General features: G+C 42.8%; 1 protein-coding gene across 4 annotated transcripts in view; it reads right to left on the bottom strand.

Moving 5' to 3' along the window:
- Positions 1-12,059, bottom strand: part of Phf20 (PHD finger protein 20) — a 120,769-nt gene that overhangs the window by 40,758 nt on the left and 67,952 nt on the right. For 2 of the 4 annotated variants that reach the window (XM_076571040.1, XM_042276618.2), the window contains 2 exons: positions 8,493-8,572; positions 5,096-5,466 (listed from right to left, as the gene is read on the bottom strand). The exons of 1 other annotated variant lie outside the window; for it this stretch is intronic. In XM_076571040.1, the coding sequence (XP_076427155.1) occupies positions 5,096-5,466; positions 8,493-8,518 (397 nt within the window). In that variant the 5' untranslated portion in view covers positions 8,519-8,572. Of the gene's footprint in view, positions 1-5,095; positions 5,487-8,492; positions 8,573-12,059 lie in introns of all 4 variants that reach the window. One more of the 4 variants, XM_006988275.4, reaches the window with a different exon arrangement.

Raw genomic sequence — 12,059 nt, 5'->3', positions numbered from 1 at the left:
AAACAATATATATATATATATATATATATGTATATATACTTCATATACAAAAAGAGAGAGAGAAGAGAGACATCCTATGGATATAATAAGACCCTGTCTCAAAACATAAAAGAAGACACATTATTAAACTCTGAAAATGAACATTTGTACTTTAAGGTGAAAGACAAGACAAGGAAAGGAGAAACTGCTTCCTTGGGAAGACGGGGACACTCTGCAGACTGACTTCCTTGGGAAGACGGGGACACTCTGCAGACTGACTTCCTTGGGAAGATGGGGACACTCTGCAGACTGACTTCCTGGATTTCTTTTTGTGGTTCTGCCTAGGACCTAGCGCTTCTCAAACCTCTTTAAAATACCACATTCCAACATGACCTCTTAAAAATACAAAGGTTCGTAGGCAATATAAAAGTCTCTCGGCAAGGGACAGGGAGGGACCGTGTCTTGCTAAGCTGCCGAGAGTGGCCTGTAATTTGTAACTTCTTGCCTCGGTCTCTGGAGTAGATGGGACTGTAGGCGTGCTCCACTGCACACGCTCCTGTTGTCTCGCTTCATTTGGAGGAGAGGGAAAAACTGATGTAGTGAGCCCAGGCTGGTCTTGAACTAGATATATAGCCGGGAGTGACTTTAAACACCTGATCCTCTTGCCTCTACTTCCTGGAGTTATAGACAGTCACTACCAAATAAGACTCCTGCAGTCCTGGGAAAGAGCACTGTGGGGGACCAGGATCTCACATAGTCTAGATCAGTGGTTCTCAATCTGTGGGTCAAAACTCCTTTGACAAACCTTTATCTCCAAAAATATTTATATTACAATTCATAACAGTAACAAAATTATAGTTATAAAGTAGTAATGAAAATAATTTTATAGTAGGGGGTCACCACAACATGAGGAACTGTATTAAAGGGTCACAGCATTAGGAAAGTTGAGAACCATTGGTATAGATGGCCTTGAAATCTCTATGTAGCCAACAATGACCCCCACTTCTCAAGTGCTGGGATTACAGGCTTGCACCACCAGTGCCTCACTCCTTCAGGCATTTTGAGCATCAATCTTTTCAAAACCTGCTGACCCATCCAGAAAAAGAAAAGAACTAAAACTAAACAAACCGTGACCTACCCAGTACTTAGAGAACCCACCGTGAAGGCTCACTTTTAAAATGTGTGTCCGGGTTAGGGCTTAATTACTGTTTTCAGTGTTTACCTGCTAAATCAGCTGTCACTGGTTCTAGGTGTTTTTGTTCTCTTTTGTATGGTTTTGAAGATTGAAATGAAAGCCAACACAAATCTTGTGCCCCAGGCAGGACTGCAGATCACTAACCCAGCAGTTGTAGATACTGAGCCCCTGGAGATGCTTCATTCCCTATTTTTAAGACTAAAGCACAAGATGCTCTCCCCAAATCTGAAGATGAAAATCCAAAAAGACAGAAGAAAGATTAGCGAACCTGGCAGGAAGGCAGGACTAAAAGAGGGCAAGAGAAGAGAGAAGAGAACCACAGACAGGAAAAGGAAGATAGGAAACAAATGAGAGGAAAAGGAGAAAAGACCCATCTATGATCAGCAGCTTCCGTGTGGCTGAAGGAGAGAGGCGGAGCCCAGCTCTGGGAGGCAACCCCCATTCTAGGCTCTTGCTACATTCAATCTTCCCAACATTATTCTATTCCAAGTGGCGGAAACTTGGATCCAAGCTTGAGTCACACAAACCAATCCATTCTACATAGCTCAGATTCTGCTCCCAATCAGATCTGTGCAATCTAGGAAGCTCAGAACTCCAGTAGGTCAATGAACCCAGGCTACTTAATTTCTTAAGGGTGCCTGAACTATGTGTACAGCACCAAACAAAGCTTCCTTTTGATACCACATACAAACAAGGACCTATACAGAACCCCAGTGTTTCCCTAACTCTTCCCCAGGAAAGCTTGTTAACAGTCATGAGTCCAAGGTCTCCACAGATGCTGATCAGGGAGTACTCGGGCACAAGCGTAGCCTGTTCTTACAAATGCCTCAGTCCAGTTAACAGGAAACTTGGAAAATGCCCTCTTTAAAATGTGTCCTAGCTGGTATTCATTCACCCACTTACAAAAGCAATAAATGAATGCAGGGTGGACCGAAGCCATGGATGGCTCCATGGGAAGAGTCTGTGACCTGGGACAACAGACCTCAGTACACTCCAAAGGCTCCAAGCTGCAGCAGGAAGACCTAAACGGAACTGTAATGAGTCCAGTTTCTACCAGTTCACATTTTCTATCTCTTCTTTCTCCCTGTATAACCTGCCCTTCTCCAGAATATCTTTATATCTCCAGAATAAACTGTCAACAGAATATCTGCTTTGGGGTCTGGAGATGCAGTGTGGGTTGTGAAGCATTTGTGTGCACAAACCTTGGGTTCGATCCCCCAAATGGGGGAAAAGCCTGCATCTCTCTCACTCCCCATCTGAACATGGTGTGCTACCCAGGATGGTTGAAACCTTTAGATGTCCCAATTCATTCTTCATTCTTTAATTGAACGCAAGACACGCTGGGTATTTTCTCAATTTCCCTAAGAACAGTATACAGCTAGTACCACTCTCAATGAGAGGTCAGGTCATCAGGAGCCATGCATGCCTTGGTATTGGTGTTTAATTCTTTCTCGAAAGGCAGTCAAGACAGCAATTCAACTTAAGGACAATGCTGTCCAGTAGAAATACAATGAGAATAACAAATGTAAGCCACAAGTAACCAAACCTTTAAGCAATCATATTAGAAAATTAAAAAATAAAATTAACTTTAATAGTATATTTTATTTAAACCAATCCATCTAAAATATTTCAACATGTAGTCAATATAAAAATATAGACAGAGAGGGCTATGGGTATAGCTTAACAGCAGGCATAGCACTTGCTTATCATGCAGAAGGCCCTGGGTTTGATCCCCAACACTGAGAGAGAAAGAGAGAGAGAGACAGAGAGAGAGAGACAGAGAGAGAGAGACAGAGAGAGAGAGACAGAGAGAGAGAGACAGAGAGAGAGAAAGAGTTAGTTGGTGATGGTGCAGACCTTTAATTCCAATAGGTAGAGGCAGGAGGATTTCCAAGTTCGAGGCCAGTCTAGTCTACAGAGTGAGTTTCAGGACAGCCAGGGCTACGCAAAGAAATCCTGTCTCAAAAAACAAAAACAAACAAAAAAAAAAAAAAAAAACAAGACTTTTTTTATTTTGTTTTATTTGTGTGTGTGTGTGTGTGTGTGAGAGAGAGAGAGAGAGAGAGAGAGAGAGAGAGAGAGAGAGAGAGAGAGAGAGAGAGAAAGAGAGAGAGAGAGATTTCTCTGCATGAACATGAGTGAATACAAGTCCCTGCAAACCACAGAGCAAGTGTGGAGATCAAACGACAATCCAGGGAATCAGTACCTTCAAACAGGGTGCTGCATGTGACAAGGTGACTGGCCCACAAGCTTCCACTGAATCTCCTGGGATGGGTAATCTAGGATTATAGACATGCACTACAGTGTCTGGCCCTTATGTGGGTTCTGGAGAGCTAAACTCAGGTTAGCAGGCATATGCAACAAGAGCTTTACCCAGCCTTTTTTGGCTTGGGTTTTGTTTAAGAGGAGAGACACACATTTCACCTGAAGACAAATCTGGCTATTTTTAGTTTCCTATAAAATTAGAACTCAGATTTGAGAAGAATATACTACTACATACATTCATCTGAATGAAGTAACTGAAGGTAGACTTTTTTTCTACCAGGTGTCAATGAATGGACTAGTTTTGACAAAATATATTTTATGTCAAATTTTACATTTTAAATTATCTACTGAAACTGCTTAAACTTGTATTGAAAAAAAAAGATACCTAGGGCTGTAGCTCAATGGTAAAGTATGTACTCATCATGTGCAAGGCTATGGGCTCCAGCCCAATTGAAAACAAAACAAAAACAAAAAAACAAATTATAGATATTGCTTGAAAATGTGATGGGCTTCACAGTTTTTCATTGTTCATGCAAAGAATATGCAAAGAAGAAAGTCTAAAAACCACAAATACACTCAGTCATGGGCAGGTTCCATCTAGTCATCCAGGGTGAGTGCTCTTCCCGCTACCAAATCACCTGAAGAATGAATGTCTGGCTTGGCAAGAATTCCAAACTTGTTTCATTCTTGGTTATTCTAGAAGAATTCCAAACTTACACCTCTTCTTCTTTTCTTGTCTTTTTTTTTTTTTTTTTTTTTTTGGTGTGGCTTTTTGAGGCAAAGTTTCATTCTAGCATGGGCTGACCCAGAACTCACTATGTAGCCCAGGCTAGCCTTGAACTTATGGCAATCCCCTACCTCAGAGTTTACACATTCTTTAAATAATTGGGTATTATTCCCTAAATCTATACTGATCCTTAACTCTTTTCAATTTAATTAACCAAATTATGTTTTTATTTAGACTGAAATTTCCCCATCCATAAACATCTTTTAAAAATTCAATGTCTTTTGAGACAGGGTCTCATCATCATGAAGCCCAGACTAGTCTTGAGTTAATGAGCCTCCTGCTTCTGCTCCCCAAGTGTTAGTGTCACAGGTGTGAGCCACAGTGCCCCTAAGAACTCCATTTCAAGCTGTGCCCTTGCCTCCAGCTCTAACGCTTTCTGACTGAGGGATCTCCCTCAGAGGCTCGTGTGTGTGTGTGTGTGTGTGTGTGTGTGTGTGTGTGTTTGGTTTTGGCCCTAAGACCTGAACCCAGGGCCTCACAAAGGAAGGCTCAGAGTGTGCTCTGCTGCTGCTGCCTGTACTCCAGCCCCTGCCGCCTCCGCTCCCGCTCTTCTCCCCTTTCAGGTCTGCCCACTAGGATGTTATTTCCTCAGACTGAGGTCACGGGAGCAGGCACAAGAAGGCCTCAGTTCCCTTGGTTCTTTCAGGGAAGATGGGGTATGCACCCCAGAAGCTCAGCCATGGCCACATTCCCAACATGTTCACCTGGACACACACCTCACTGAAACTCAGCTCCATAGGCATGATTTGTTTTCAGGTCACAAGCAAGTCACAAACATGAAGGACTGAAGTACAGAAGGCATAAAGAACCACAAAGGCCACAGAAGAACACTGGCATCACCCATTGCAGAGCCCACTTGGGAAACTCACCAGTAGGAGCTATGGAAGGGGGTCTGCCTCGTTTTCTTCTTGGCTCCTTCAGGCTCTCTTGTGGACTCTTCACAAGGTCATTTTCAGGCTTCTTTTCCACCTGGACATCCCCAGGGCACCCCCTGTCATTCTCGGAAATGTTCTCCTTGTCTTCCTTCTCGTTCTTGGGAAGGCTTTTCTCTGACACTTTGCTCTTCTCTGAGCAGGTCAGCTTTCCTTCTTTGTCAGGCTGTTTGGGCCGCTTTTCTGTCTTTAAGGCTTTTTCCGCTTTGTCTTTCTTCACGTTGACCGTGGCTTTTCTCTGCTCTTTAAACTTCTCTCGTTTCTCAGATGATGATGATGAAAGACTTTTGTGATCTGTTTCTTTAGGCCTAGCATTACCCACAATATTCTAAAATGAGCAAAATAGCGATGAAACACTTTGTGATTACTTGCAAATACACAATCAGGAGGTTGCTTGCACACTTATGCAGACAATGAAGACACTAAGAGGACACAGGCCGGGTCACACGAAGCAAAGCAACCAGGAGAGTATCTGAGATTTGAGGAGAGCATCTGAGCTTTGAGGAGAGCATCTGAGCTTTGAGAACCACCCCTGCATTTAAACACAACTGCCAGTCTCAATCCCTCTGAGACTGCAATCTCCCTTATCAGGACGAGGAGCCACATAGACTAAGAGGAATGTCAACCAGCAGGACCCTTGCCTGGGAGCAGTGCTTCTAACAGCAGTGCCCTAACCTTCTTACCCAGGGCTGTTCAAAGGCCCAGTGTATGCTGCTGCCCAGTTCTACGTACAAGAAAACCAACTGGTAACTGGAGGCTTAACAGGACACTGTTCAGAATGCCCAAGCCAGACCAAGGTCTCAGGTCTCAGCTTCCTTTCTGGGTTAACAGCTGTGCTCACTCCAGCAAGCCACTTACTGGGCTCCTGAGCTGTTGGGTGTTTTCTCCATTGAAAAATAGTATTCTAATTTGTTAGTAAATTACTTTAAAATTCATTCTAAAATCTTGTGTCCTAGTGTGTCTCCTAATATAGTTAACTCTGAAAGTTAGAATTTCTGACTATAATTAAGTTTATTTATGTATGAATCCCTCTTGAGAAGAACAGGGATCCATCTCCACAATATATTCCCAGGGGATCCCTAGCACACACATTCTAAGTGCATTGATTTCTCCAGAAGCAGGAAAGGAATCTTTAAATGCTCAGCAGCTGAAGATAAATTTGTCCCTCAGGGAAAAGTTATCAACAGTGAGACTTTTTTTTTAAGTCCCAACACTATTCTGAAAGGAGCCAGACCCTGAGAGGAACAATTAACAGAGGCATGCAGTTGCACCCCTTCTGGAAGGGGTAACATCAGTTCGGGTCAAACTTCTTGAAAGCTCCTACTTCTGAGGGGAAATGAACTTCCAGAAACAGTTTGCTAATAGAATGATCAAACTTCACAGCTGGCTACAAACACCCTGATGTGCACCTGGAAACGAACCACTTAGGGGATAACTACATGTGTACTACAGATCACTGCAGAGCTACTAAACAGCTGTAACTTCAGAGGACAAAGGAACTTTGGGGACTGTTATATTGTTAATAGAAAAGAACACGTGATAGTAACATGCACTTGACTCTAATTTTGGAACTAACACACACATTTATAACAATACGCCAGCAGGACAGACACAACGTGTCAAATACACAACAAGCAGAAGCCCTTCATCTAAATGGTTTTGCTTTCCTTCTGCTTTCTAGTACTTTCCAGATTTTCTACAAGTAAATATTCTTTTCACAAACTCAGAAAATTAAATGTAACTCGTGTAAATTACCAAAACATTTAGAGTAACAAGGTTCTACAGTGAACATTTCACCTATTCCAATATTGTATAAAAAACTTGTAGTTTTAAGTCATCTTGAGTCAAAGGACTATATAGCCTCCTGGCAGGTAGGTGTAGGGGTGGGTGTCTGTGTCTGTGTGTCTGTGGGTGTGTGTCTACACACGTATGTCTTGGAGCTTCTTGTCTGTCTTGGCGGCCTGCTGGGACTGAGGTAAGGTGAGACACTCAGAGGCAGCTAGGAACTGAGAAGGGAAATGCTTATAAATCTTCCCTCAGTAAGGCCCTGCGTCCAGCCCATATTCAATTTACTGAATAAACAGTAATAAACTCTATGGGTTCGTGGCTCATACCTCTATTCCCAGCACCTGGGAGTTGAGGCAGGCGATCACTATGAGTTAGAGCACAGCCTGGGCCAGATTGAGAGTCTATCCCAAAATACAATTAAAAAAACAAAAAAACTGAACTTTTGTTATCAGGAGCTGCGGAGTCTCAGGACCTATCTACCAACCAATTATACGCAAGTTCATATTTCAGTTCTTCTGTATCAACTCATTCCACAAAACTTCAACACAAAAACACCAAATGTAAGGCCAACACAGCACAGTCAAGCACCAGTGCAGCTTCTTAGATGCCGAGAGGCAGGCAAAAGAAGCATCAGTCATGGGGCAAAGCGTCAGCATTTTCTTTCTCAGTGTTCTCTAGAGGAGAACCGGCAAAGACAAAAATGGTCCCGAGCGAGGCTCCTTGAAAGCTCTCCTGCCTCAGTGTTTACAGGAAATCTGGTAAAATCCATGCCAAGTGGAAGCACCTGATCATCATAAGAAAGACCCAACAGGTCCAGCATCCGCAGTCCCACTCCCATCCACAGGGAGGGATGAGGGAACTAAAACCTTTGGCTAACTTGCTTTAGCTGTCTCATCAGTTAACTGTTAGAATTTAAAACAGCCCCCAAAACATCAGTAAATGAATGTTGGTTTGATTAAAACATGAAGAGGAAAGAGACTGAGGGGGAGAAGTCAAAGTATTTCAAGAGGTCAGAGCTCTGGGCTGTATTTTAGGAGCAGAACTCAGGCTCTCTGCTCAGGCAAGGTGAATGGGTCATCACCACACGCAATTTCAAAGTAAGCACGTCTAGCTGGAGTGGTTGCCAAGTACAGCAAAGGAGGTGGAAGCTATCAAGCCATGGTCTCAGTCATGTCAGGAACACAGCTAGACAAGGAGAAAGTGTGCTCTAGTGCTCGAGGGTTCAAACTCCCTGTGCTGGGTGAGGGTGCAGGAAGATGGGAAAGGGACAGAGGCAGAACACTCGAGAAGAGATGAGGAAAACAGAGAGCACACACTGGGGACTGTCCTCAGCATTTTTAAAGAAGAAAATCTGGGTTAAAAGGAAAGGACAAAGCAACATAAATATTACAACTTTGGAAAACTTGTGTTATTACTTTCTGGTGAAACTGTCAGATGGAGGAAATAAAGACTTGTCATCATAAACACATGTAATGTCTTTATTTGAGAAACAAAAGTACAATGTTAGCATAGTTCAGAACACAGAGCACAAAACCACATTTCTCACCTGATCTTTGGAAAAAGCTTTGACATGAATATGTTTGACAGTTTGAACTACTCCATCATAAAATTTCACAGTGTAAGTACCTAAAAGTCAAGAAGATACGATTTTAACTTGCTGTTTCATGAAAGCAACTTTTAAAGAGTACACACAAAGGAGCTCCAAATACAATAAATGTGTGTTTTTTTTAAAAAAAAGTTTAAGAATCACACTGAGGGCAGATTCACAGCAGCAAAGTACCTATGTAGCATGCGCAAGACCCTAAGTTCAATTCCTAGCACAAACACACAAATTAGCAAATTTAGCTTCTTACTTATTGGTCAGATTGTTTGCTTTTTATCTATGCAATTCAAAATCCACTTTAAATTTTTTATGCTGTTTCATTAAAATAAGAATTGTGTACACTGATTTTGAGCCAAGAAAAAAGTAAAACAGGAATCAAGGAAAATGCAGACTGACTAATTTCTTGGTGAGTGGCATTTGCAATTTAGTCTTTACTTGATCTTTCTGTCTTGAAGGGCAGTAATCAAGTTTTTTAGAGGTTATGTGAGCCTTAAAATCTGTGAGCCTATCTTGGCCAACACACTAAAGCTACCTGGCAGTTGTTCAATAGGAATCCTGTGAAATAATTAAAGCTAGAAACCCATACAATCTGGGTGTGTTTGTGGATTTCTTGGTTGGTGCCGGTGATTGAACACAGGGCCTTGTACATGCTAACCTCTCTAATCAATCAAATCCCCACCAGCAGAGTAACTCACTACTTACCCACCGAAACACCTGTAACATTTCCATCTCCTCTTTTTTAATAAAAAAAAAAAATTTAATTATGTAGTTGAAAATAGTAGTTTTATGATGATGCTGGCTCTTACCAACTCACAAGCTGTTTTGTTTTGTGACAGAGTCTCAAAATGTAACTCAAACTAGCCTGGCACACACTGTGTAGCAGGGATTGGCTTGATTCCACAGCTATTATCCTACCTCAACCTCCGGAGTGCTGGGATTACAACCACAGGCCACCATGTCCAGCTCCATCTCCACACTGTAACAGAAGTATTTTCCTACCTAGAATGTACCACTCAGTGAGCCTCAGGCAGCCAGCTCAAATGACCGACAACGTAACAGTTCTGTAAAAACTTCCTGGCTTCCCAGCTGCTGGCCAGTTCCCTCTGCTCTGAAATCATTTGCCATCTGCAGAAATTCACACTCCTGAGTCAATGAAAGGTCCTCAAAATCAGAGAATATGTCTCAATTTCTTCCTCATATAGCACACAACAGCCCAGTGCTCAAAGCTTCCACACTAGTGACATTAGCAACTCCTGAGAAGTGCGGTTCACCACCCCTACCTCGGAGACACAAATGGGACGTGCTGGGAGCTGTGCACATGTGGGTTTTTAAAGCAAGTCCTCCAGGTGGTCCTGATGACATAAACCTGAGAACCACCATGGAGGGCAATTGGCAGCTACCTCTGGGACCTTCACCCTAGACCTGTTAGCAAACAGGTGTCATCACTACAGAGGGAAACCGGCTAGGAACCTATCAGAACACACAAGCAGGCTTGGCCAAGTAAAACAGCAGCAGTTAGATTCAGGCTGCGACAAAGGAAACCTGGGAAAGAAGGAATAACTATTCTCTACATAGGTAGCTCAGTGAGGACTTTCTTAGGGCTTTCTTAGGACTTTCTTTTTTGACTGCAAAAGTGTAAGCTCCTGTCTTTCCCTGCCTACTCGGTGATCAACTGCTACAGAGTGCTAAACAAATCTTTCTGTTTCTTTGGGATTTTAAGATTTATTTATTTTTAATTATTTTCCTTTATTTCTATTTTATGTATATGGGTGTTTTGCCTGCATATATGTCTGTGTACCACGTTTTCAGTGCCTGAGAGGCCAGAAGAGGGTGTCAGATGCCCTGGAACTGGAGTTACAGATGGTTGGGAGCCACCATTCAGTTGCTGGAAATCAAACCCGGGTCCTCTGAAAGAGCAGGCAGGCCGTTAACCACTGAGCCATCTATCCAGGCCTCCTCCTGTTTTTTTGTGTTTTATTTTTGTGGAGGGGGGGGGCAGTTCTTGTTTATTGTTGTTTGAGATAGGGTCTTACTCTGTAGCCCAAGATGATCTTGAACTTACCAGGTAGCTGAGGCTGGCCTCAATTCATTGTGATTCTCCTGCCTCAGTCTCACCAATGCTGGGATTATGGACAAGCAGTGACTCTATATCCAACTTTTGAAGACTTCTCAAGGGCTAGGGAGATGGCTCAGTGAAGGGCCCCAGTACTGATGTGAAAAAGACCGACCCCAGCAGTCTATGACCCCAGCAGTCCTTAGGAGGCAGAGACAGGGAGATCCCTGGCACTTGCTGGCCAGCTACTGGAGCCAAATCATCAAGTTCAAGCTTCAGTAAGAAGCCTGATCTCAAAAGATAAGGTGGTGAGCAGAGGGACATGGGGAGGGATTTTTACAGACACAAATATAGATACTAAATATTTACTAAACAAACAAGTAAATAAAGACCTCTCAAGAAACATGGTACAATGTATCTCTGGCTACCTAGGGATAAAGCTCAGAAATGGCAGCATCAAAATCAAGCTCTCCTTCAATATTTTAAAATTCAATTTAATTTTATGTGTATTGGTGTTTTCATGTATGTCTGTGTATCACATATGTGTCTTGTGTCCACAGAGAACAAAAGAGGGTACTGGATACCCTGGTTGTGAGCCACCATGTGGATAGTGGGAATCAAACCCCAGTCTCCTGGAAAAGTAGCCAGTACTCTTAATTGCTGAGCCATCTCTCCAGCCCCTCCTTCAATCTTAAATACTCAGTGTGCTGGCAAGCACCCAAGACTATACTATTAACAAGGAAAATTCAGTTACATTAAAAAGAAAACAGTCAGCTGTGCGGTGGTGGTGCACGCCTTTAATCCAAGCATTTCAGAGGCAGAGGCAGGCGGATCTCTGAGTTGGAGGTCAGCCTCATCTACAGAGTGAGTTCCAGGACAGCCTGAGCTACACAGAGAAACCCTGTCTTGTGTGTGTGTGTGTGTGTGTGTGTGTGTGTGTGTGTGAGAGAGAGAGAGAGAGAGAGAGAGAGAGAGAGAGAGAGAGAGAGAGAGAGAGAGAGAGAGAGAGAGAAAACAGTCAAAAGACATGGTGACATGTACCTACACTTGGGAGACTAAGACAGGAGGATTGCCTTGAGTTCTAGTTAGTCTGGGATATAGTGTGACAGACTGACTCAAAAAAGAAAGCAGGGGGGAGAAGGGGGATTGCCATTTTTCAAGATATTTCCAAGCTCTAAAAAGTAGAGGAATGGACCACAATTTTCAGCTGTTTGGGGTTTATTCTGAAGCTAACTCTCCCCGATGGTAGAAGCCTTATATGAGAAGGAGCCAAGTTGCGCATTAAATCTAAAACAGAATGTAAAGCTAGGAATAACGCCTCATGCTTGCAATCAAGGCATTCAGGAGGTTGTTAAGACTATCCTGGGACACCAAGTAACAATTTGTCTCAAAAACAAAACAACAACAAAAAGAATTAGAATTAGAACCCATACCTGCCTGCTGACCTCTGACCAGTT

This window comes from Peromyscus maniculatus, chromosome 4, assembly GCF_049852395.1.
Source record: "Peromyscus maniculatus bairdii isolate BWxNUB_F1_BW_parent chromosome 4, HU_Pman_BW_mat_3.1, whole genome shotgun sequence".
Lineage (NCBI taxonomy): Eukaryota > Metazoa > Chordata > Mammalia > Rodentia > Cricetidae > Peromyscus > Peromyscus maniculatus.
This window is presented reverse-complemented; position numbering and strand designations above follow the sequence as displayed.